The sequence below is a fragment of the Macadamia integrifolia genome, chromosome 9 (assembly GCF_013358625.1).
Source record: "Macadamia integrifolia cultivar HAES 741 chromosome 9, SCU_Mint_v3, whole genome shotgun sequence".
Taxonomy (NCBI): Eukaryota; Viridiplantae; Streptophyta; class Magnoliopsida; order Proteales; family Proteaceae; genus Macadamia; species Macadamia integrifolia.
The window spans coordinates 28,474,729-28,498,397 of record NC_056565.1 but is presented as its reverse complement, the minus strand read 5'-3'; the positions used below and the strand labels follow the sequence as shown (position 1 = coordinate 28,498,397).

The following is a 23,669-nucleotide window of genomic DNA, read 5'->3' as shown; positions in this document are numbered from 1 at the left end:
AATTTTTTTTTTTTTTGTCTTTCAAGCCAATCAAGTTTCAATTTGTTAGATATGGGGAGAGGGTTGAACCCATAGACTCGTTTTCATCTCCTTAGTTTGTATTTAAAAATGTCAATACTTATTTGTAGGGGAAGAGAAGAAGAAATGGCCCATTGTCGGAGCAGGACGTGTCATCTCTTCGACGACTTGACCTTCCACCTGTCGATCACAACTCACAGATTCAAGAGTCATCATCATAGTTCGTAATATGTCCAGGCCCCTTATTAGATATCGGCATCTCGTTTTTTCGACGACCAGAACTGAATTCAGGGGGGAGCCTCTTTGATCCCAACCTTCTTACATGCACAACAATCGTCGCTGCTTGTTGTTGTTGCTGCTACTCTTCACAGAGAGAGATCATCGGTGCTTTGAAAATGTGAAGGATTTGGGGATGAAGAACACAATATTGATTTGGAGATGGATCTTTTTCGTTTTAGGGTTGGGGACTTATTAGAGGATATATTAGGTAGGGTACTTCACCTTTTGCAAGGGCATTTTGGTATTTAAAAAATATACAATAGCTAATATCGACATATAAGGTATATTCTGTAACAAAGATTGATTGCAAGGGGTTTGACTATAATTTGATATTATACAAGGGGTGTGTCTCTAATAATGACATTCTCTAAAGGGTGGCACTGTAAATTACCTAATAAAAAAATTAGAAACATAAGAAAACCGTTTAAACAAAAATCATTTATAAACTATTGCCGTTTACTTATGTGAAACCTTTTTATTAAATGATTTGGTTTTAATTTTACCTAAAAAGTCGACTGTTTTTAAACGAATTTTATTTTTGGGAAACGATTTTGATTTGATTTGATCTGATTTGATTTCGTATTCCTTCAAATTTTCACTACCCTCCCCTTGGACGGAAGCTTTTCTTCCCCAATTCCATATACGTCCTTCCCCTGTAGTATCGCCTTGCAACAGACAGGCAAACTACGACACAGGTCAAAGGGACTTCATCTGCAGAGATCACAGAACAAATGCGACACCGAACTCCATTAGGACCCTTCCAAACGGAAAGCTGATTAACCCAACTTCTCTCCTCAATCTCGACACCCGTCGCAAAGTCTCTTCCAAAATTCGAAATTGTTCGAGAATGTTGTAGCGATTTCACTACCAAATGAGAGCTATAACCATGGTTAGCAGTTCATTGAAGCGGAGAGCTAAGAGAACGACTTCTCAGCCGTCTCCGTCCATGGCGTCAACAGCTTCTTCATTCAGTTGGAGAAGAAGTTCTCTTCTGATCACTCTCTTCCTTGTTTTATGCGTTCCCGTTGTAATGCTCATTACGTCGAATTCATCATTCCTCAAGGTCCCTTTGGCCCATTACTCAATTGAAGTAGTCAATGAGTTTCCTCACGATCCGAAAGCCTTCACTCAGGTATCCATTTCTATGATTGCTTTGATCATCCCAAATTTATCGACATTCTTTTATCTAATTTTATTTTACAGCAGTTGGCTGTGTCTCAATCTTTTTGAGTGAAAGACTAATGGTTGGGATAGTTGAGGAGATCTATAAAAGAATTTCTGGTCATTTGCTTTTGTGCCTTTAGGTCATAAATTTCTGTTGGGGATTCTCTTTACTGCCAAGATATGTTGATTCTGATTGAGTGTCAGTTGGAATAGGATATTCTTTCTGAATAATGGAAATGATTGTTAAATACAGTTTATGGATATTCTTTTATCTAATTTTATTTTGCAGCAGATGGCTGTGTTTCAATTTGTTTGTGTGAGAGACTAATGGTTGGGATAGTTGAGGAGATTTATAAAAGAATTTCTGGTCATTTGCTTTTGGGCCTTTAGGTCATAAATTTCTGTTGGGGATTCTCTTTACCGCCAAGATTGGATGCGAAGAAAATAATACCAGTTGTCCAATAGGCCTCGTGTCTTTGGTTGTTTTTAGAAGGTTGGTAGAACTACACAATCTATGGTGAACACTAGGTTAATCGAAGAACTTGGTGATATGAGGGATTTAGATATCTGTTTAAAGGTTCTCATACTGCCTGGGGAGGGGGTGCATAAATAATACTTTATATAATATTGCAGAAATGAGCTTCCTCCACAAAATTCATCCTTGGAGGGTGAGTTAGGGCCTAGAATCGGGCCAAAAGGCATTGAGGATGGATGATAGGTGAGTATTCCTGTACCACCCTTTGTAGGTCCTAAAGGGAGGAGTAGAGCTAGGGCTGTAGATTTCCTGATGAGCTCTTACTAAGTGTTGTAATCGGTGGAGTGACTTTGGAGTTGATTTTCAATTGTTTTGGAGAACCTATTGACTACTCTTGACTAAATAAATTTTTTTTTTTGGGTGTATTATTGGTCTTATTTTTCTCTGCGTGTCTAAAAGCTATTACTGAGATATATAAGTTTACATTAATGTTTGAAAAATGAAAGAGCAACATAGTTTGCAACTTAGTAGATGTTGGATGATAAAGTTTGTAACGGGTCCCCATCTTAGCTCTTGAAAACTTGTCTTATTAAGAATTTTGTTTTTTAGGGAGTTTTATAAACATTATCAAAGGGATTCATGCCATTCAAAATTGCATCTATATTTTAATCAAGTTTTTAACCAAATCATGCTCTGTTACTTTTCAGGGCCTTCTATATGGAGGAAATGACACTCTATATGAGTCAACTGGTCTTTATAGTGAGGTAAACACCTGCTCTAATTTTTATTTTTTTTTGGTTATCTTTCTCTTTTAAGGATGCCTCATTCTGGTTTCAGAATTGGTTTGAGTGCTGTTTCTTTGTGGGTGGTGAGGTCTGGGAAATTGAAGAAAGGAAATATTTTAAAAGAAACAACATCTTTTAGTTTTGATTGTATTTATCGTTAGGGACTAAAATGTATCTTTTAGTTTCCACACTTGTTCTACATGAATGACTTAATCTTTATGCTGTATTACATCTTTGTCTGCAAATATTATCAAATTCATGGGTTGTGATTCAGCCATTAGTAATCTCTGTGTTGTGATTAGGTCATTAGTAATCTATGTTCTCTACCATACGCCCCTGAAGGCTTTAGCCAGTAAGCGTTGCTGATTTTTAAATTCATTTGTTTAGTTTGCATACTCAGAGGTCCGCCCTCTGTTTATCAAATAACTAGCAGTCAAAACAGCGTTTCCCCAAAAATTCTTAGGAACATTATGAGAAAATAATAATGAAAGAGCAGTTTCTAGCAAATGGCGATTCTTTTGGTTCAGATATACTTGTTGAGGAGTGTAGGAACAACTAGTCTAATGAATGATACCACACTCAGAATAAAATGATGAAACTTCATTGTGTGTGTATTCAAGAGCATTATCAGAACGAAAAACTTAAAGGAAACACCCAAAAAAGTTTTTAATTTAATTATAAAATTCCTTGAAGCCTGATAAGAATTGTGAACGATCTTTAAATAAATATAACCAAGTCAAACAAGAATACTCACCCTCAAAAGTAACAAAATTCAAGAAATTACACCAACTTTTGACACGACACGGACCCCAAGTATCCAAATGAACCAAATAAAATAATGATTGTGTTGAGAGAGAGAGAGAGCTAATCCCGATATCGGGATTAGTGTCAGCCGCTGGACCTGATAGGGGCAGTTCTGTCCTATCGGGTCCATATATGTGTTTTAGGGATATTCTCTTATAAGGGGGGGCATTCTAGTCTTTGTACTTCTTATTTTTTATCCTTATATGCTAATGATTCCTGCGATCAGCCAAATACTGGACTGATCGCAGGCTGCTCTCTCATTGAGGTTCTCTGCGGTTTCTCCTCTCTCTCTTTTCTTCCTCTTTCTCTTTTCTTTCTCTCTTTTTCTGGTTTTACTGATTTGGTTGCAGGAATCTGGGATTGTAACATGGTATTAGAGCTTCTGTAATCAAATCAAGGATTGACATCATCATTCTCTGCTGATCTCAACCCTGCGCTACTCCTCTTTGGTGCTCAGCCACCTATTGCTGTTCCTACCTTAATTCTTTGACCTGATTATAATGATATAAACACAATCAGGCCTTTCTACCACTGCTACATGGATTCATCCCTTGTTCTCTGGAATCGCTGAAGCCGATATACAATTCTGCAGATTTTTAATGGCTGCCGCCCCTATGTGTGACTTGTTTTTGGCTGCTGCCCTATGTGTGAAGTTCTACTACTTCACGGTTTAATGTGCTGCTGTTTTACTACTTCTCTACATACTCTACTAGGCTTTTGAAGCCTCCCTTGCTGCTCCCATCAAGGACGACATTACCCTACCAGCAGCACCTGTCGGCTGGAATTATTATTTTTTTTCAGTTCCTTGGGGTCCGATTGCTCTTTGGCTGCTGTTTCTCAGATGTGGTTGGTGAGTTCTTCTTATTTGGTTGTCTTTGTTATACATTTGTGTCATTAATTCTTGCTTTCATGGCTGAGACCAAGATTACTGCTACTCCTACTACTACCTCCTCTGCATTGGATAATGTGAATGTCCAGATTACTTCTATCAAGCTTAAGGGAAGCTCAAATTATCTTCTTTGTGCTCAGTCAGTGAAAGTTCATCTGATGGCGAAGGATAAGCTTGATTACACTACCTCTGATCCTCCTTAAGAATCTGACACTGGTTACGCTCAATTGCAGAAAGAGAATGCATTAATCGTAATTTGGTTATGGAATAGTATGGAACTAGATGTGGCTGCCAATGTCATGTTTCACTCTACTGCCAAGGGATTATGGAATGACTTGAAGGAGACCTACTCTCAGGAGAAGAACATGACCCGTATTTATGATATCTATGAAAAACTGTTTCAGTTTCGCCAGTCGGACAAACCACTTTTTGAATATTATAGCACTTTCAGAGGTATGGTTGAAGAACTCAATGTCTTCCAACCCTTGACCACTGACATTGACAAGTTGAAGGCTTAGCGTAATAAGTTCTTCGTCTCTAAATTCCTGGCTGGTTTGAACAATGACTTGAAGGCAGTGAAGGGTCGCTTACTTGCAGGGGATATTGTGCCTACTCTGAATGATACTTACGTTTGCAGCGAATTACTTCCTCCACTAAACCTGATCAGTCTACCATAGACAGTTCTGCCTTCCATGCCAACCGTGGACGTGGTTGCGGTAGTGGGGGAGATTGTGGGTCTGCTGGTCGAGGATCTGGTGGACAACCCTCTGATTGTTCAGCTCGCCAGTGCACATTTTGTGGAAAGCCCAACCATACTGTTGAGACTTGTTGGGCAAAGCATGGAAAACCAGAGTGGGCAACACAATTAGCTAATCATGCTGATGCAGCTCGGCGATGGATTTAGGGAACTATCTTTTGACTTGATTTTTATTTGCTTTCCTTTATTATTTGGAGATTAGATTGGCGGGCCTTTATTTAGATTTGATTTTTATTGTAGTTGCTATCTAGGTTTAGTTTCCATTTTTAATTAGCTTCCAAAATCATGCCATTATTTTCTTTAAATACCTTGTAATAACAGAAGAACTCAGACTTGAGATTTTGAAGAAATTGAATGACAACTTATTGCTTGGCTTAAACCATAGATGTCGTGAGTTTCATAACTTTCTTACTCCCTTAATCTCCTTTCTTTCCCATCACTCTCTTCCATCTCTTCTTCTTCCTGTCATCCTTACTTATCTCCCACTTTTTATTACCCCTTTTATTTTCGTTGGTTACTATTTCCTGTCTTTGCTAGGCGATAGACCAACATCAACAAAGGAGCTTGCTGACCCCCTATTTTGTGACCAATTGAATCAGAGTGTTGGGTCGATGGAAGCTACCATGGAGGCGACTCAAACCCAATAACAATAACCCCAAAGCTTTGTTCCTGTTGTGTGAGTCGATTGAGTGCAGATTTGGTCTCTGTTTATCGCCTGGAGAAATTTCAGATTTGGAGTATCTGATCTAAGTTCCTATTTGGCATCTGTGAGGGATGGAACCAACAATGCTGGTGATGTACCGAACTTGCATGTGATCTTCCATGTGCCAGGACCTTGTTTGCAAAGCTGGGTCGAGTTGAAGATGACTGGCTGCCACTGGTCTTGAGTTCCATCGTGGTCTAAGGTTGAAGAAGAGCTCATAAAGTAGGTTTTACACCCTTCCTTTATCAAATCCCAGATTTACCTCTTATCTTCTTTTATTATTCTCAATTAACCTATTTTAATTCTTAGTTCCAAGTCTACCCCTCCCCATCTTGTACGTTACTTTTTCCCTTTGAGATTTCTCTTATGTTAGAGTTACCAACTATTTATCATACTGCCACCCTTTATTAGAGACTTAAAATTATTTACAGAATTGCCATTTTCTTTGGTATTTAGTTGTACAATTGTGCCATTAATTACTTAAGTGGGGCCCTAAGCGATCCGATTTCAATTTTGGAATTTGGATCCGCATCACATGCAGTGTCTAACGATGGTACTGACACAATGGCTCTAGTTGATCCTAACCAACACCTTCTTCAGGAGATTCAGCTATCGGTCTATGCGATGACATCAATCAATTGCTCCGGCACTTGCATACCTTGAGGCATCCCCTAATACATCTAATGGTGCATCTACATCCATTGCTACTCTAGCCCACACGGGTACTTCAACCCTTCTTACTACTACATCTACTCCTTGGATCATTGATTCAGGTGCCTCTGCCTATATGACCAGTAAGTCATCACTTTTTAAGAATTTTTTTACTAATGCCAGTTCCAATTATGTTATCCTTGCTAATGGCACTTCTACACCAGTCCTTGGACATGGTACTATTTCACCTACCCCATTCATTAATTTATCTTTTGTCTTACATGTCCCTCAATTTCCACTAAGTCTCCTCTCTGTAAGTCAATTAACTCGTTTTTTAAATTGCTCGGTAACCTTCTTTCCTTCTACTGTGTATTTTAGTATCTTCACACGAGGAAGACGATTGGTGGAGGGTGTGAAAAGGATGGATTACACTACCTCAATAGCGGCTGTCTTCCTTCTATTGCTGCTGCTACGGCTGTTGGGGACGTGACTCCTTTCCAATGGCACTGTCGTTTAGGTCATTTGTCGCTTTCTAGGTTACAACTTTCATTTCCTAGTTTTAAGTCTGTCCCTAGGTTAGAGTGTGAGGCATGTGAGTTAGGTAAACATCATCGTGTGTCTTTCCCATCTCGCTCTGTGCCTCGTAGTCTGTATTTATTTTCTTTTGTCCATTCTGATGTATGGGGTCCTTGCAGAGTCAGTAACAGATTTGGTTTTCGGCATTTTGTGACTTTTGTGGATGACCATTCCCACCTTACATGGCTGTACATGTTAAGGAAAGATATGAATATTTACATATGTTTCACAAATTTTATAATGAAATAAAGACTCAGTTTGGCATTCCTATTAAAATTTTTCATTCTGATAATGCTTTAGAATATGCTCAAACTGATATATCTGAGTTTTGTGATACCCATGGGATTGATACACCAAACTAGTTGTGCCTATACCCCACAGCAAAATGGGGTAGCAGAGCACAAGAACCGACATCTTCTTGAGGTTGCCCGTGCCATTATGCTTCACATGCATGTTCCTAAACATTTTTTGGGTGATGGTGTTTTAACCGTTTGTTATTTGATTAATCGCATGCCATCCTCTGTCCTGGCGGATAAGTCTCCATTTTCTGTTATGTTCCCTAATTTACCCAGTTTTACTGTTCCACCCCATGTCATTGGGTGTGTGTTTTGTCTATAATCTGCATATGCAGGTTGACAAGTTATCCCCGAAGTCTACTAAGTGCATATTTCTGGGTTACTCTCGTACCCAGAATGGATGTAAGTGTTATGAGTTATGACCCCATTACTTATCGGAATTTTGTCAGTGCTGATGTGACCTTTTTTGAAGGTACATCTTTTTATTCTCCTTAGGTGTCATAGTCTAGTCCGGAGTGGTCTTCTCCTTCTTCTCCACCCTTACCCTCTCTTATACCCCTACCTGATGCTCCTAGTACCAGTGACTCACCTCCCCTACAGGTTTATCAGAGCAAGAAGAAGATTGGACAGCCAGGTGGCGAGGTCATTAATCCTGAAGATTCACTCCTTCCACTGCCGTCTTCCGCTGGTGAAGCTCCTCTTCCTCTTGTGCTTGATGACTTACTGATTGCATATCGTAAAGGTACACATTCTTGCACTCAGAAATCTACGGTTGTGTACCCTATTGATAACTTTATGTCATTATCTCATCTTCCTCTCCCATCCATGGTCTTGCACTATCCCTTTCCACTAACCCCATTCCTCGTTCCCATAATGATGCCTTTGTATTCCTGGATGGAAGGCTGCCATGGATGCTCTTGTGAGTTGTGGTACTTGGAGCCTGGTAGATTTACCTCCTGGTAAGGATCTGGTTAAGTTTCGCTGGGTGTACATTGTTAAGTATCATTCTTATGACTCTGTTGAGCGGTTAAAGGCCCGTCTGATTGCTAAAGGGTATACTCAGACTTATGGTGTGGATTACTTTGAGAAATTCTCTCCGGTTGCCAGACTGATCTCTGTTCGCCTTCTTATATCACTTCCTGTCAACTTTGATTGGCCGTTATTTCAGTTGGACTTCAAGAATGCTTTTCTGTATGGTGATCTTCAGGAGGAGGTGTATATGTAGCAACCTCCTGGTTATGTTGCTCAGGGGGAGAATACAGGTCGTGTGTGTCGCTTGCACAAGGCTATTTATGGGCTTAAACAGTCCCCTCGAGCATGGTTTGACAAGTTCAGTGCCACCATTGTCATGTGTGGTTTTTCGCAGTGCTATTCTGATCATTCAATATTTGTTCGTCAAAGAGGTGACAAGCTAGTGGTCTTGGTGGTATATGTCGATGACATTATTCTTACTGGCAATGATGAGGCAGGTATTTCTGAAGTAAAGGCTCATCTCCAGCGCCATTTTCAGACCAAGGATCTTGGTCATCTCCATTATTTTTTGGGATTTAGGTGATCCGCTGCAAGAAAGGGATCAGTCTGTCTCAAAGAAAGTATGTTGTGGATCTTCTATCTGATACTGGGATGCTTGCATCCAGACCTGTTGATACTCCTATGGATCCTCACCAAAAGTTCGGTGTTGATGATGGTGAACCATTTCAGGATGTGCATCAGTACAGGAGTTTGATTGGCAAGTTGATTTACCTGACTGTGACTCGTCTTGATATTTCTTATGCTGTTGGATTTCTTAGTCAGTTCATGCAGTCTCCTCAGAAAGCACATTGGGATGCTGCTGTCCGTGTTCTTCGTTATTTGAAAGGTGCTCCTGGAAAAGGGTTGATTTACTGTCCTAATCGGCATATGGATCTCATTGGCTACTCTGATGCTGATTGGGCTAGCTCTGCTAGTGATCGGAGATCTACCACTGGATAGTGTACCTTTGTTGGAGGGAATCTTATTACGTGGCGTAGTAAAAAGTAGACTACTATTGCCCGGTCCAGTGCAGAGGCAGAGTATAGAGCTATGGTTCATACCACAGCTGAGTTGATGTGGCTTCGGTCGCTACTATTGGAGTTGGGATTTCCAATGACCAAGCTAATGAAGATGTATTGTGACAACCAAGCTGTAGTTTACATTGCTAGTAACCCGGTCTTCCATGAGAGGACCAAACACATAGAGGTGGACTGTCATTTTGCTCATGATGCGGTACTAAAGAAGCTAATTGAGACTCTGTTTGTTCCTTCAACGGACCAGTTAGCTGACATGTTTATTAAATATTTTTTTACTCTTAGCTTTCGCAGTGGTTGTACCAAGCTGAGCATGGGTGATGTGTATGCTCCAACTGTTAGGGATATGCTCACACTCCTATAGTTGGTTTTGATGATAACAAACATATGAAGGTATGTCACAATTTTCCTTTAAGTATTGTTTTGTAGAGACTTCATATCAAAGATCGAATTTGGTGAATGAAACGAAGAAATGAAGATTGAAGTCATCAAATGAAGAGTGTCAACAAGTTGGCATCAATGCTTGAAGAAGATATCATGAGAATTTAAGCTTCAAGATGTCAAGACATGAAGCTTAAAGACATGGAATTGCAAACAAGAAGAAAAGAAGATAAAGTGCCAAAGAGTGGAAAGTTCAAGTGAAGAAGAAGACCACTAGAATAAATTGGTCACTTTTAATGTAGTTTGTAACTTCCACATATATATATATATATATATATATGCACTCACCACATGCATGTGCATTGCATCATACTAGAATGACCATAGAGCATACCTTGACCAAGTATGGAGAGTCTCTAAGTGGTAAGGAACATATTAGGAAAAATGTGTTCTAGTGAAATTCTGTGAAAACCACATTAACCTGACTTAAGGGAATTTTTTATAATCTTAGAGTCGGTATCAGGAGATAAAACCTTCATAGAGGTTGTAGAAAATTGAGTTGTGATTCCAACGCAACTGATCTCAAGTCAATCCAAGGTCGGACCGAAAAGTTATGGTCAAAACACTAACGACTGGTCAGTATGACAGCATTCTGTCAAAACAGAGTATGTCATATTGGCGGTCGACCGGCTGGAAGCCCCGGTCGACCGGAGCTGTCCGAGACCATAGCCGGTCGACCGTTAAAAAGTCCCGGTCGACCGGTGACTGCCTGGAAGTGCCCCAACGGCTATAGTTTGCCTCAATGGCTCTTGGCGGTCGACCGGCTACCAATGGCGGTCGACCGGTGGACCCAGAATATGACCGTTTAAGTGAGATTTACTACCTAAAATGCTCTCCTAAGCTCACCTATAAATACCTCTAATACTACTCATTAATTAAGAATTAATCTCAACTTCAGAGAAGCATTATTTGAGCATTAGAAGTGAGAATTGGTCTACACCATTTCTTGAGTTCAAGTTCTTTATTTTACATTCAAGAGGAACTCAAGACCATCTACAAGTCTTCATCTACATCTTGGCATTTACATTACAAACATCAGGAAGATTCAAAAGGTGCATTCATTCTATCATCATTGCATATTTCATTTGCACCACACCGGAGGTAATTCTCTTTTATTCCACTTCTCCATTTTCTATTTTACATTAAGTCTAGACTGTACTTAGGCTTGTGTAAGGACCCTCTCATCCTTAAGAGATTGTAAAGATCTTCTTATCCTTAAAAGAGTGTAAGGTGCCTCTCTACCTTAAAGGAGATTGTAAGGTGCATCTCTACCTGCAAAGGAGATTGTAAAGTTGACTTTCTGCCTGTAAAGGAGATTTGTAAGGATACTCTTATCCGTGAAAAAGATTGTAAAGGTTTTCTTCCCTACCTATCGTACTGAAAGGGAGAACTAGTGGAATACCTTACAAGAGGATTCTTGTAAGGAGTGGACTAGACTCAGATTGAGTTGAACCACTATAAATCTTGTGTTGTGTGATTGTGCCTATTTTATTTATTCCGCATCGTTTTTAACTTGCAATCACACTTGGGACCTATACATCGAAAATAATTAATTTCCACTAGTATAACCTATTCACCCCCCCTCTAGGTTATTTCACCAACTTGAGGGGGAGTGTTGAGAGAGAGAGAGCTAATCCCGATATCAGGATTAGCGTCAGCCGGTGGACCCGATAGCGGTAGTTCTGTCCTATCGGGTCCATATATGTGTTTTAGGGTTATTGTCTTGTAATGGGGGGCATTCTAGTCTTTGTACTTCTTATTTTTTATCCTTGTATACTAATGATTCTTGCGATCAGCCAAATATTGGACTGATTGCAGGCTGCTCTCTCATTGAGGTTCTCTGCGGTTTCTCCTCTCTCTCTCTCTCTTTTCTTCCTCTTTCTTTTTTCTTTCCCTTTTTCTGGTTTTACTGATTTGGTTGCAGGAATCTGGGATTGTAACAGAGTGACTTCTAACTACATCACACGAAGGAAACACTATACGATGATGCTTGCCTAGTCCACAACATAGTCCACAAATGTGCTAAAATTTCGCTGAAATTTCATTAATTTTGACTTGCTCGAGACAAAACAGGAGGCGAAAGCTAGAACCAGCATTGTTTCATTGAAATGTCTCTCATTTTGCTGCATTTTTGCTCATTTCGGTCAAAAAAATGCATTGTTTGGGCAAAATTCAGTCATGTTGTGTCACTCATTTTGGTCATTCAGACGTTTGATCCCCGAAATGGCCAAGCGAATCTCATGAAAAAAATACTATTTCAGCGAAATTTTGAACTAGGAATGACTTTCCGCAACGAGATTTTGAACTATGGTTCAATATGGGAAATGGACCTCTGAGTAGGAATCATATGATGAACCTTGGTAGCGATAATAATGCCCTAACAGATAATGCCAATGACGAGGGGAAATACTATTGGAAGAAGCTAAAGCAGTTGTTGACAAATATTGTCAAGATAGTAGAGACCATCCTTCTCATGCCCTCCACCAGTCGTTTTCCTTGTTTGCAGATCTTTGAACACAAAAGATGAGTGGAAAATGTAATTGAACAGTTTAAAGATTTAGTAATTTGACTCACAGAAAGAAGGTTTAAAGGTAATTTGAGGCACATGCAGTATAGAAGATAAAAATAAAGAAAATGAAGTAGGAGAAAACATACCATAGCCAGATTCTGGAGTAGAAGTCCCATTAATGAGAATAACTCAAGAAGGATGACTAGTTTTAGGAAAGGAGAACACATTTGACTTACCAGTCATATGAGAATTAATCCCAGAATCAATAATCCAAGTTGTAGTACCTGTATAGGCTAAAGTAGAAGTAGGAGATGTAGAAGCAAGTAGCTGCTAGACACCTTTAAGTAATTGGGTGACCAAATCATCACGAGACACAAATGCAAATTGACCAACTCCAGATGAAGAAGTAACATTAGTATCATTTGATGACACCATATCAGAACTCCCCTCTGTCACTGAAGCATTGGCTAGTTGTTGTGCCCACTAAGGTTTGCCATATTTTACCCAACACTTATCAACTGTATCATTGACCTTGCCACAATGCAAACACTAGCATAAAGCTTGGTCAGTTTGTTCTCTACCTTCGCCAGTGCCACGTCCATGACCTCCCCTGATCCATGACCTCTCCCAGGAAAAGCAGAACCACAACCACAACTATCCGCAACAAGGTGGAGTTGTCCTTAGAAGAGGAAGATGAGTCAGACTTAGTGAGCGAGAGATACAATCTGTTGAATACCGACAGAATGCTTCATTCATGGAGGAACTTTGTAGCCATCAAAAGAGTTCCCACATGCCCTTTAGGGTACTTTAACTTTCACCTACAGACTTATCAGTTATCACCTTGCTTGAAAGAGAAGATTTTCTCATTGAGGGCATACACATGGGACATGTTTTTGTCTTGAGAAAAACTTTCTTTCAAATTGGCCTACAACCCCTTTAGCAGTAGCATGATACATAACATTTTTTCAGCAAGAGACGGATTCATACTATTCCACAGAAAGACAAGAAAAGTATCATTCTCATCCATCCACTCATAATCTTTGGAATCAATAGGAGAGAGGGGGGGTGGTTAGAGTTGAGACACTTTTTTTCTCTAGTACTTGCCAGATCAACTCTCTAGGGACTTTGTCATAAGTTTTTTCCAGGTCAATAAAGACCATATGTAGATCCTTCTTGCAATCTCTAGATCTTTCAATGCATCCCTAGAGATTGCAGTGCATAGTGCTTACCTTTGAAGAAGTAATAATATTGTTGAGCTCTGCTTGCCTTGAGAGGCCTATATAACCCAGTGTATCCTGGAAATCTAATCAAAGCTTATTCACCTCATTTTTTAAAGCAGTTGATGGAAATCCTAAATGCTGTTTCAGTCATTGATATATCCCTACTAGGGTCTTGTTTCAAAGCTACCATCTTGCTTTCCTGCACATGAATGACAGTTGCTGTTTTAATCCTGCTTGGAGACATTTGAGACTCCAAGCATCAATTATTGATATGCATTGGCAGCCTTACATTTACAAATATTTATAATATCCCAAATTAATAAGAATAATGAAGTTGGAGGAGGCAAACTGGAACTAAAAAAGAGGGGGATGGCCAAGTAAGACTGATGACATTGGATGAAATGAGGTGGACCAGGTTCGTGCACAACGAAAGTTAATGCTTAGTTGGAAATTAATGAGAAAAATGAGGGTAGTAGCAGAAGTGTATTTTGTTTTGCATTATTTGTGTAAAACAGCACGGAGTTGTGCTGACTTTTGGGTTTTATGACAAAGTGTGCATGGCATAAGCAACTATTATTTGTTTAAATTTTCGATCAAATTTGATTCACTTCCTTGTGAACCAATGGTACTCTTCCTGTGCTATCTGATACTTGTTAATGACTTATAAGCAATTACGGTATGCCATGGTATAGTGCCAATGGACATGGAGTTTTAACATGATGCATGAATTCGGTTGTTCTGTCAATTGGCCATATTGCCTACTTACCTGAAGGAACTTGAATTTATGTTCCATGAAAGCTTGCTACATCCTCAATTCATGACATTGGAACAAGTTTAACTTTAACATTTTCAATTTTACTTGCTTTTATACATGTTTTCTGTGACATGTATTCATCTTGAGGGCCTTACATTATTCTTAGTACATAACATAAGGATTTTTTTCATCATTCCTTGTCTGTACATATTCATATTGTAGCCAGCTTTTCTGTCCTTTATATTTTTTAATTGAGTTGGACCAGTAGTGCTAAAATAGTGTTTACAGAATTATTAACAATAAGCATTTTCTGTTATGATGTTCATGTTTCTAGATGTAAACTTGTATTTTCTAATTTTTTTCTACTACTCACATGGCGTTTCATTCCTTCTTAATTTCAGTCATCAGTCAGGAAGGTTGTTCTCCAGACTGGGAAGGCAAGGATAACTCTAATATTCTGATTTTTATGTGGCTCATTGATATGTTTTGAAGATATTATTTGTTTCTTTTTTGATACTGTTAGCTATTATTTCCTAATTTGAAGATGAACTATGTAATGAGGACAGGAATTGCTAAATAGGTGTCTGACTTGGCACCCAAAATTGCTGAAAAGTCACCAGATTAAAATTTGGAAAGCAAATAGCATTGATACTAGCAAGTTTGGTTGGTCATTTGAATTTTAGAACTTTAGACTCATTTAAATTCTTCATATAGTTTCACAGTTTGTGTGAGGTAAAGGATTATTTTTATAACAATTAGGTATAAATAGATGGGAAAAATAATGTTATTTAGGTGTAAGAAGATTGCATTGCCTGGTGTACATCTTGGAGGGGAATTTTTTATGCTACAACATCGTTCCACCTTCGAATTCTTGTTTTGAGGTTGCTAGCTTGTTACTCAACTATGCCATGATGTAAGAAGAACCCTTGACGGGTTCTGGGGAGGGTCATAATGTACTCAGCCTTACCCACGCTTTGCGGGGAGGCTATTTCCCAACTTGAACCCAAGACCACTAGGTCGCAATGGAGCAACTATACGGTGATTAAGCCTTTTTATATTTCCACTTAGCTTTATGGATGATTTAAAGTTTGGACTTGGAATCTACGCTGATCTTATTTTATTATTTGGCCATTTGGGTAATTTATTTAGAAGTTCTGGTGAGTTATTCAAAGATGTTGGCTTTTGTATGAAGAGACAATTTTGAAACTGCATAAATACAACTTAATATCAACTTGGAACCCATTAAGCCCAACTACAAATATAAATAGTCGATTATATGAGTCCTGTGCTCATTCTGCTCTATTTTAGCCCATATCTGCTGTTTAGGGCGTACTTTTTATTTCTTTTCTCTTGAATCTAACTAGTTCATTTTGGGTGTTCCCCTTGTCCTTAATACCTTCACACCCCTTGATGTAGATGCACATTATGGAAGGAAATATGAGAGGAAGAAGGGTCCAGCCTTAGTCCACTTGAGTGGCTAGGGTCCAACCAAGAAGCCAGCCGAACCCCTACTTGGTCCACCTGAGTGGCTAAGTGCAAATAAGGGCCAATTGGGCCCATTAGCTAGGGGAATAATTAATAGTTTTTTTTTAATTAATTAGTGGGCCATTGGGCCCATCAAGTCGAGTAAGTGATATGTCGAGTCCAAATTGTCTTAGGACTCTATTTATTTTCCACATAGGTTTATTATTCTTAGTCCAATTTTGAATTCCTAGTCGTAGTAGGAGTGTCTAGTCCTATTGGGAAACTAGCTCCTAGTTGAAGTAGGAGTGTCTAGTCCTATTGGGAAACTAGCTCCTAGTAGTAGTTTGATTGCTATTCTGCCCTCTATAAATAGAGGAGCCTATGTACTCATAATTTCATATTTGAATAAAGAATAATTACAGTCAATTGCTTAGAACAGTCGGGATAGCTGTGGGTGAGAAGCCCGGGCCGAGACAGCCGCTCCTCCCCCACTTTTCCCTTTGTTTCTTCTTTTCTAAAGCTTTCTATTTTATCCTAAAGTTACTGTTGTTGAAGTATACGACTGTTATGATTCAGAAGTTCAGATCTGTCCAAGTTACAAACCAGAATTTATCCTCTCTTCTGAAGTCTGCGATTATTTCTCCTAGGTCAAAAAATTAAGATAGCTTGTAACTTCACAACCAGCCGTCGGAATCTTCTCAACTTTGGGGGTTTTTTTTACCCTCCCTAGGGACTATCTATGCCCAAGAGTGCAGCTCAATTGGACTCCTACAGACCTGGCCGCACTTCTTTGTCCAGCTCTATAGTAGGTCTTTCTCTCTCCTATCGGGTTGGGTTTTGGGCTGGTTTTGCTCTTGCATTGGTACTGTATCTTTGGGGGGTTTATTTGATGGTCTTATTTCTTTGTTTTCTGCTCCTATTTGTATTGTTTGGGGTTATAAACTGCTGGGGTAGTTTCTTGTAATCTACTCCTACATTACCCCTCCTTATCATGCATTCTTATCAATACTAATATCCTCATCTGAATTGCACTGATTTTTAATGTTCTTGTTCATGCTTTTATAGCTTTCATAGAAGATTTATAATATAACTTTAATGAATTGCGTGATACACCCAGGGTTTAAAGTATCGGTCCGTATCGTATCGGTAAGGGCCGATACGGTATCGATACTATACATGAAATTTTTAAAACCCTTTTGTATCGATTAGGGGTGTCAATTCCTAAACCGAACCGGTAAAACCGGCCGGACCGAACCGATAACAACACGGACCGAACTGAACCGAAGCCTTATTGGTTCGGTTCGGTTTCGAGTATTGCAACCCCAAAACCAAACCGAAACCCACCGGAAACCGGATGAACCCGAAACCAAACCGAAACCGGCTCAAAACCCGAACCGAAACCGAAACCGAAACCAAACCGGTAAGAAACCGAAACACTCCAAAATTGATTAAAAAAAAATCAAAATTTGCATAGTTTTGTATACATTTGTATGGAAAGTCGAATCCAAACTAGACCAAAACCAAAACCAACCCGGTTACAAAATCGATTTAAGAAACCGAAGACAAACCAAAACCAAACCGCACCGAAACCGAAACCGGAATTTCCTTATTGGTTTGGTTTCGGTTTCAACTATCCCACACCGAAACCGACTCAACAAGGACCGAAATCGAGCCGGACCGACCGATTGACACCCCTAGTATCGATACGTATCTTACGATACATGTCGATACTCACCAATACACCACCCATACGATACGATACTCACTGATACACACCGATACGTACCGATACTCTATGAAAAATTCAAAATCGAAGTGAAATGTACGTTTCGGTATGTATTGGTGTGTATTGACCGATACTTTGATACGTACTGATACGGTCATAAAATGGTCAAGATGGGTAATTTTTCAGAAAAACATAATTTTTTGAGGTGTTTTTGTTCCAAAGTTACTGTAACCATTTTTCTCTCTAACTAAAGTGGAAATCAAGATTGGGAACAAGGATTTTACATTTATGGGACAACTACAAACCTTGGATTCTTAGTGCGATACTCTCAATTTACTGTTTAAACATAATACATGTTATATATAGCTTTTTTAAACTATTTTTTAATGTAAAAGTGTATAAAAAAGTGTTTCCTATCCATTTGTATGCATATCTTTAACGTATCTTAGCGTATCTTCGATATGATACGATACCCTCCAATACGTATATTAATTTTGGCCTACCGATATGGCGACCGATACTGATACTTTAATCCTTGGATACACCAGAAGCTTCTCTCCATTTCATCCACCTGGTTCAAATTGTACTGGTGATATCCTTTTCAATCTCTCCCTCCTTATGTTGATTGAAACCAAACAATGAAAATAGTCTTTTAAGTTATTGCTTGGCCATTATATTCTATTCACAATTCTATTTTTCACTCGCAGTCATACTCTATTTTCATCTGAGTTATGTAAAATCATCTTTCATCATTCTACGTTGGAATTTTTACCCTCTTTTACCTATTCATCCAAAACCATTTCTTCTTAACGATATATAATCTTTTATCTCTGAACTCATCCATAGCTAAAACAATATGTAATGGATTAATTTTTTAACCCTAGTGTATACCTAATTTGAATAAAAATGGTGCTTACTCCTCCCCCAGTCTAATACTAGTACTGCTTCATCAAAACATCATTAACTGAATCAGTATATATACTAGAAACACATTTTTTTCTCCCAAATCCCACTAGATTATCTGTTTAGTTAGTTCATATGATTTACCCAAGTCAAACAACCATTTGAAAATCTTTCTTCTGCCTTTTGAACTGTCCATCAATCTCCTAAATGGCTAAAACACAGTAATTAGATAGGCCATTCATTATTTTCCGTTGAATACTAAAATCTCATGGATTTTAATATTTTCAGGTTGAAATTATTAATAAGATGGACGCTTCTAATTTTGGGGAGGGTCTTACCCTTCTTGGTAAAAGGTATGTTATGGACAACTGTTAGTTGCATTTTACTTCTCTCATTAGTTTTGTATGGAAATGAAACCTAATAGAGGAAGGAAACATTTACTTTCTGTCCTTTTCCTCTCCATATTTTTCTCTTGGATTTAGATGAACATCTTTCAGACCATTATAGATGCCCCGCTTGCCGAACTTGATCATTACTGTGCTTGTCCCCCCACCCCCACCCCACACCAAAGAGAGAGAGAGAGAGAGAGAGAGAGAGAGAGAGAGAGAGAGAGGAAGGGGAAATTTGTCATGTATTAGGGGGAAAAGAAATCTGGTTATGCATTCAATCTGGGGGTACATACCTGTTATGAGATTCTGATTTATGTTGCAATTTTTTTAGTATAGGAGGTCTAGTTTAACACATTTCAAATATAAGTTTACTGATGTATCTTATAAATATGCATCTTGTTGATTCTTCAATGTCACTTCTTCCTTTTATTTCCTTTATGTAGAACCCATCTTACTGTACAGAACCTTAAGGCAACGTTGTGTGTGTTGCCGCAACATGGATAGCTTCATTTATATCCAGAAACTAAATGACAATATTGTAATTGATGTTTGCTATGAATATATTATAGAATCTGGAGAAATTGATTATTTTCTGCTTTTTTTTTTCAAATGAACTTTCACAAACTTTTTTTTTTCCCCTTCATTTTGATTCAGTCACAAATCTATTCTTTCCCTTGAGATCTGTCACTTTGTTGAGAATCTTTGACTGTTTTTTGTCCTTTTTGTAGTATTTTCTTCTTCACGGTTTACAGAATCTGCTGGAATTTCTAATTTTTGTAAGTTTAATGTGTTTTGTAGGTTGTTCCAAGTGATTTGGTTGAAGAAAACTGGTTTCATATATGATCGATATAATCTACGCAAAGTTTGTTCTTAACCTTATTTTTCTTGAATCCATTGTTTATTAGGAGCCCATTTAAAGGAAGCTAAAATAAGATTATAGTGAGAGTCATACGTAAATATGTTTCTCATCATGAATATTCAAATGTTTTGATGGTTGGCTGTAATTGCTATTAGTAGTATGCATCTCTGCTTGTTGTAACTGTTAATCTCACTTTGGTATATATTTATCATGGTGGAAACTCTCTCTTCTGCTTGCAACTAAGTTTGCAAATCGCTGTGTCTCCTGTAAACAGTCAAAATATAGAGATGCGTCCGCACTGTGCCTCTTCCTTGCACACTTATGCGGATACAGTAGCAAAATCTAATGCTCTCTGATTGATACTACTCTTGATTGGATCTATATTCTAAATAACCTCGGGTTTATAAGATGATTGTCGCACTAAGTGCTCACTCTTAAGCGGAATTTGGGGTCTCAAATTCTATCACTGCAGTTTTAATTAGCATACAACTGGATCCCTTGATTTTAACTGGGAATATATTTTTTTATACTTGACTCCTTGGAAAATTGTTGATCCTCTAGTTTCTGGAGTAAGCTGCTTCCATGTTTTATGTAGCACCCAATTGATTGTTGAGTAGTTCTTTCTATTTATTTTGTATTTGTGGTGCAGCTTGGAAAATTCACTCATCAGATGCAAGATGGTTGGGGACTGGCAACTGATGGGAAAATCTTATTTGGTAGCGATGGAACTTCAACTTTATACAAGCTTGATCCTCAAACATTTAAAGGTCTTGCTAACATTCAAGAGATAGTGCTTACATTTTCTTTTCTGTAGAATAACCTTGTAATCACTTCTGTCAATAAAATGTCTGAATGAACTGTTTCAAGTTCTGAATGAAATGGTGGTAACTTTTGGCATAATATTTGCCTCATTTTGTAATTTTAATGTTTCTGGCATCATCCAATGAATTGTGCTGCAGCTGAATTGCTTCTGTTTATGCAGTCATAGGAAAAACTGCTGTCAGATACAATGGTCATGAAGTTTATAATCTCAATGAATTGGAGTATATAAATGGAGAAGTGTGGGCGAATGTTTGGCAGGCAAGCCCTAATTTTTCAGTTGTACACCTGCTTGCCTTTTGTATTATTAGGGATTTACATGATCGCTTGTTTGAAGTCGCATGATTTTAGATGTAGGGAGTGCTCTTTATCATTTGTAACCAATATCCTATATCAATTATCAGGTGTCCCTTAAATCCTTGTTAACTGCCTAATTCAATGGCTTAGCCCTAAATCCTCCATCTATTTCATGGGCATCAAATTCTAATCTGAGCCTTGAGTATCCCACATCTGTATTATGACCTCCCTAAGGCTGAACACAACCTTTGGGACTTCCAAAACCTATATAAAGATTAGACCAGGAAAATTTTCCTCCTCTTTTACCGACTCTTGGAATTTTCCTCTTAAAAGCATAATGCCTTTTCTTGGTTAGGTTTCAAAAGTTTAAAATTGTTGTGCCTCACTTTTCTGCATATTTTTCACCTAGGCGATGCCTTGGCATCTAGGCGCCTTGGTCTACTAGGCCGGGCCCCTTTCATCCACGCCCCCTCCAACGCCCTTGGTCGCCTAGATGTTGTGTCAATCTCTTCATACTTTCTTTTGCTTTCTTGAAATGTTAGGGAAAGCCCATTATTGCATATGATAGATATGTCGCATTTTATGGCTTTGTTTTCCTTATATAATTTGTATTATTTCATGGCTTTTGAAGTTCCTAGTTACCTTGAATAACCTGCATAATTGACCTTCATGGTGCAGACTGACTGCATAGCTAGAATTTCCTATAAAGATGGAACTGTTCTTGGATGGATTCTCCTTAACAATTTAAGGTTTGCTTCTTTGCCTTGTCTACAAGTTTCTTTGCTGTTTCACCGCTGATTTTTCTTAAATGCACTCATGGATTCGTTCTATGCAATTGGATGAAATTCTCAAGCAGTTAATTAATTTTTCTTGTTATTTTTACTTCTTTTAGGGAAACTTTGATAGCAACTGGGGATGCAGTAAGTAATAAAACCTTCAAAAAGGACTTGTATTTATGTGTGAAACTAAATTATTACAATTCTTGTGCAATTTCTGTACACAACATTTATCATTTTTTGTTTCTCTCACCTTCCCAACTCATTGATACTTTCCAGGCTATTGATGTTCTGAATGGAATTGCCTGGGATGAAGAAAAGAACCGTATATTTGGTAAGAACGACAATTTTCTGTACAGAAACCTATGTATGTTAAAACCTGGTTTCCTCTGCAATGATTAAGATTGTGCGGTGAGGAAAAAGTGATTATGCTCTTTAAGATGCTAATAAAGTGCTAATCTCAGGAGGATTGAGAGATTGTAATTGTGAGGTGTCTTTTAGTGGGTTGTGTTTAATCTATAGCAAATTAGCAATACAGATATATCCCTTTGTTTTTTATAATGCAAAATAGAAGTATGCACGCATGTTCACTGACTATACTGTTTTTATCCACTGATTAACACAAACTGTTTAAATTGGGTTGTGGCTGTTTAGGAAAGGTGAACTATAGGGCCTTGTGGAGTGCCTCAAGGGAATGGTCCCATCAGTCCCACAAGAAGTGGCATTGAGTAGGTGAATCCAAATCTGGATCTCACCCTTGTGTTAATTATAAGCCAGGTGGTGTAGCAGGGCTTGCTCTGTAGTGTGATTGATATGGTCAAAGATTAGAGGTCTTTTTTTCTTCGGGGGTAGGGGGTGGGGGGGGGGGGTTTAGAAGTAGATTAGAAGACACCAAGGGGTAGGCTGAAGAAGTGAGAATATGAATGGCTTTGGTTGACAGTAAATATGGTTTTAAGCAGAGTTGAATGGCAAAACAGAATCCAAATTGCCGATTCATTCAGTTGGGAAAAGGCTTAATTGGGTTGAGTTCAGTTGTGTTTGGGTAAACAATATCAAATATTGTTTGAGGTCAGGAACCCCAAATGGAACCCTGGGGACGGGGGTGGGGGACTTTGGACTTAATGGGTCATTCTTATCATTAAATTGTATCTTTTCATATGATTACGATTTGGTTTTATTCAGTGACAGGGAAACTGTGGCCAAAGCTTTACGAGATCAAGTTGCACCCAATCAGGGCTCTAGCTGATGATGCCATGGAGCAACTCTGCCTGCGGCGACCATTCAATTTTGCACATAAATGACATGGAAGTTTGAACAAAGTGATGCTTTGCTGGATCAATTAATCTGCTAGTGACTCTTTTTGCCAATGCCCAACCATTGTTCTGTCCATGAAAGTTTCTGGTGCAGGGTGCAGGTTTAATTCAGATTGAATGCTTTAATGCAAGCACCTGCTCCCATAATTGGTTTCCAATTTACAAGACCGATCGAAAAGAAAATGCATCTAGTTTCGACATGAGCTTGAAGAAGGAGCTATACAGGAATGAATGCACAAAGAGAAGCCATTGGAATCTCGGTTCACAGCAGTTCCCTAATGTAGAACCTCTGGACCATCATTAACCAAACAAAATTCGGATGTTTGTCTCTGCTATAGTATATTTTTCTTTACCTTTTTTTTTGAAGGAAAATGCGATCTTCTGTATTCTTCTGTTCTAATCTTGAGTTATATCTACTTTGTATCATAGCCATCACAAAATATTTTCCAGTGAATCATGAAGGAAGAAGAGGAAGAGGTTGCCTAGTGCAATTTCCAAGTTGGTTATAGATTCTGCAAAGAAGGTTGCTTTAAAAAAAGAAGAGGGGTCCATTTGTTGGTCTTAGTGATACCCGTTGCTAAAATATCACTTTTCTTGGACTTTGTTTCTGGTTTCGGTCCATTCGTTGGTCTCATCGGTGCAATTGGTTCAAACTGAACCAAGAGCTTCTATAAGAAATCAAAATCGAGACCCAGCTGATAAAGGATTTTGGTCTGGTTGGTCTTTTCGGTTAGGCCGCCAATTTGACATCCCTACA

General features: G+C 38.6%; 1 protein-coding gene across 2 annotated transcripts; it reads left to right on the top strand.

Annotated features, from left to right (window-relative positions):
• Positions 1-856: 856 nt before the first annotated feature.
• On the top strand, positions 857-23,312 carry LOC122089731 (glutaminyl-peptide cyclotransferase). 2 transcript variants are annotated; one of them, XM_042659427.1, is made up of 11 exons: positions 859-1,429; positions 2,644-2,700; positions 14,768-14,803; positions 18,748-18,812; positions 19,647-19,710; positions 20,357-20,474; positions 20,690-20,787; positions 21,502-21,572; positions 21,716-21,743; positions 21,879-21,933; positions 22,782-23,312. In XM_042659427.1, the coding sequence occupies exons 1-11, from the start codon at positions 1,169-1,171 to the stop codon at positions 22,898-22,900; spliced, it is 972 nt and encodes a 323-aa protein (XP_042515361.1). In that variant the 5' UTR covers positions 859-1,168; the 3' UTR covers positions 22,901-23,312. The 2 variants fall into 2 exon arrangements, with proteins under 2 accessions (XP_042515362.1, XP_042515361.1); XM_042659428.1 differs by lacking the exon at positions 14,768-14,803 and having other exon boundaries at positions 857-1,429.
• Positions 23,313-23,669: the final 357 nt, after the last annotated feature.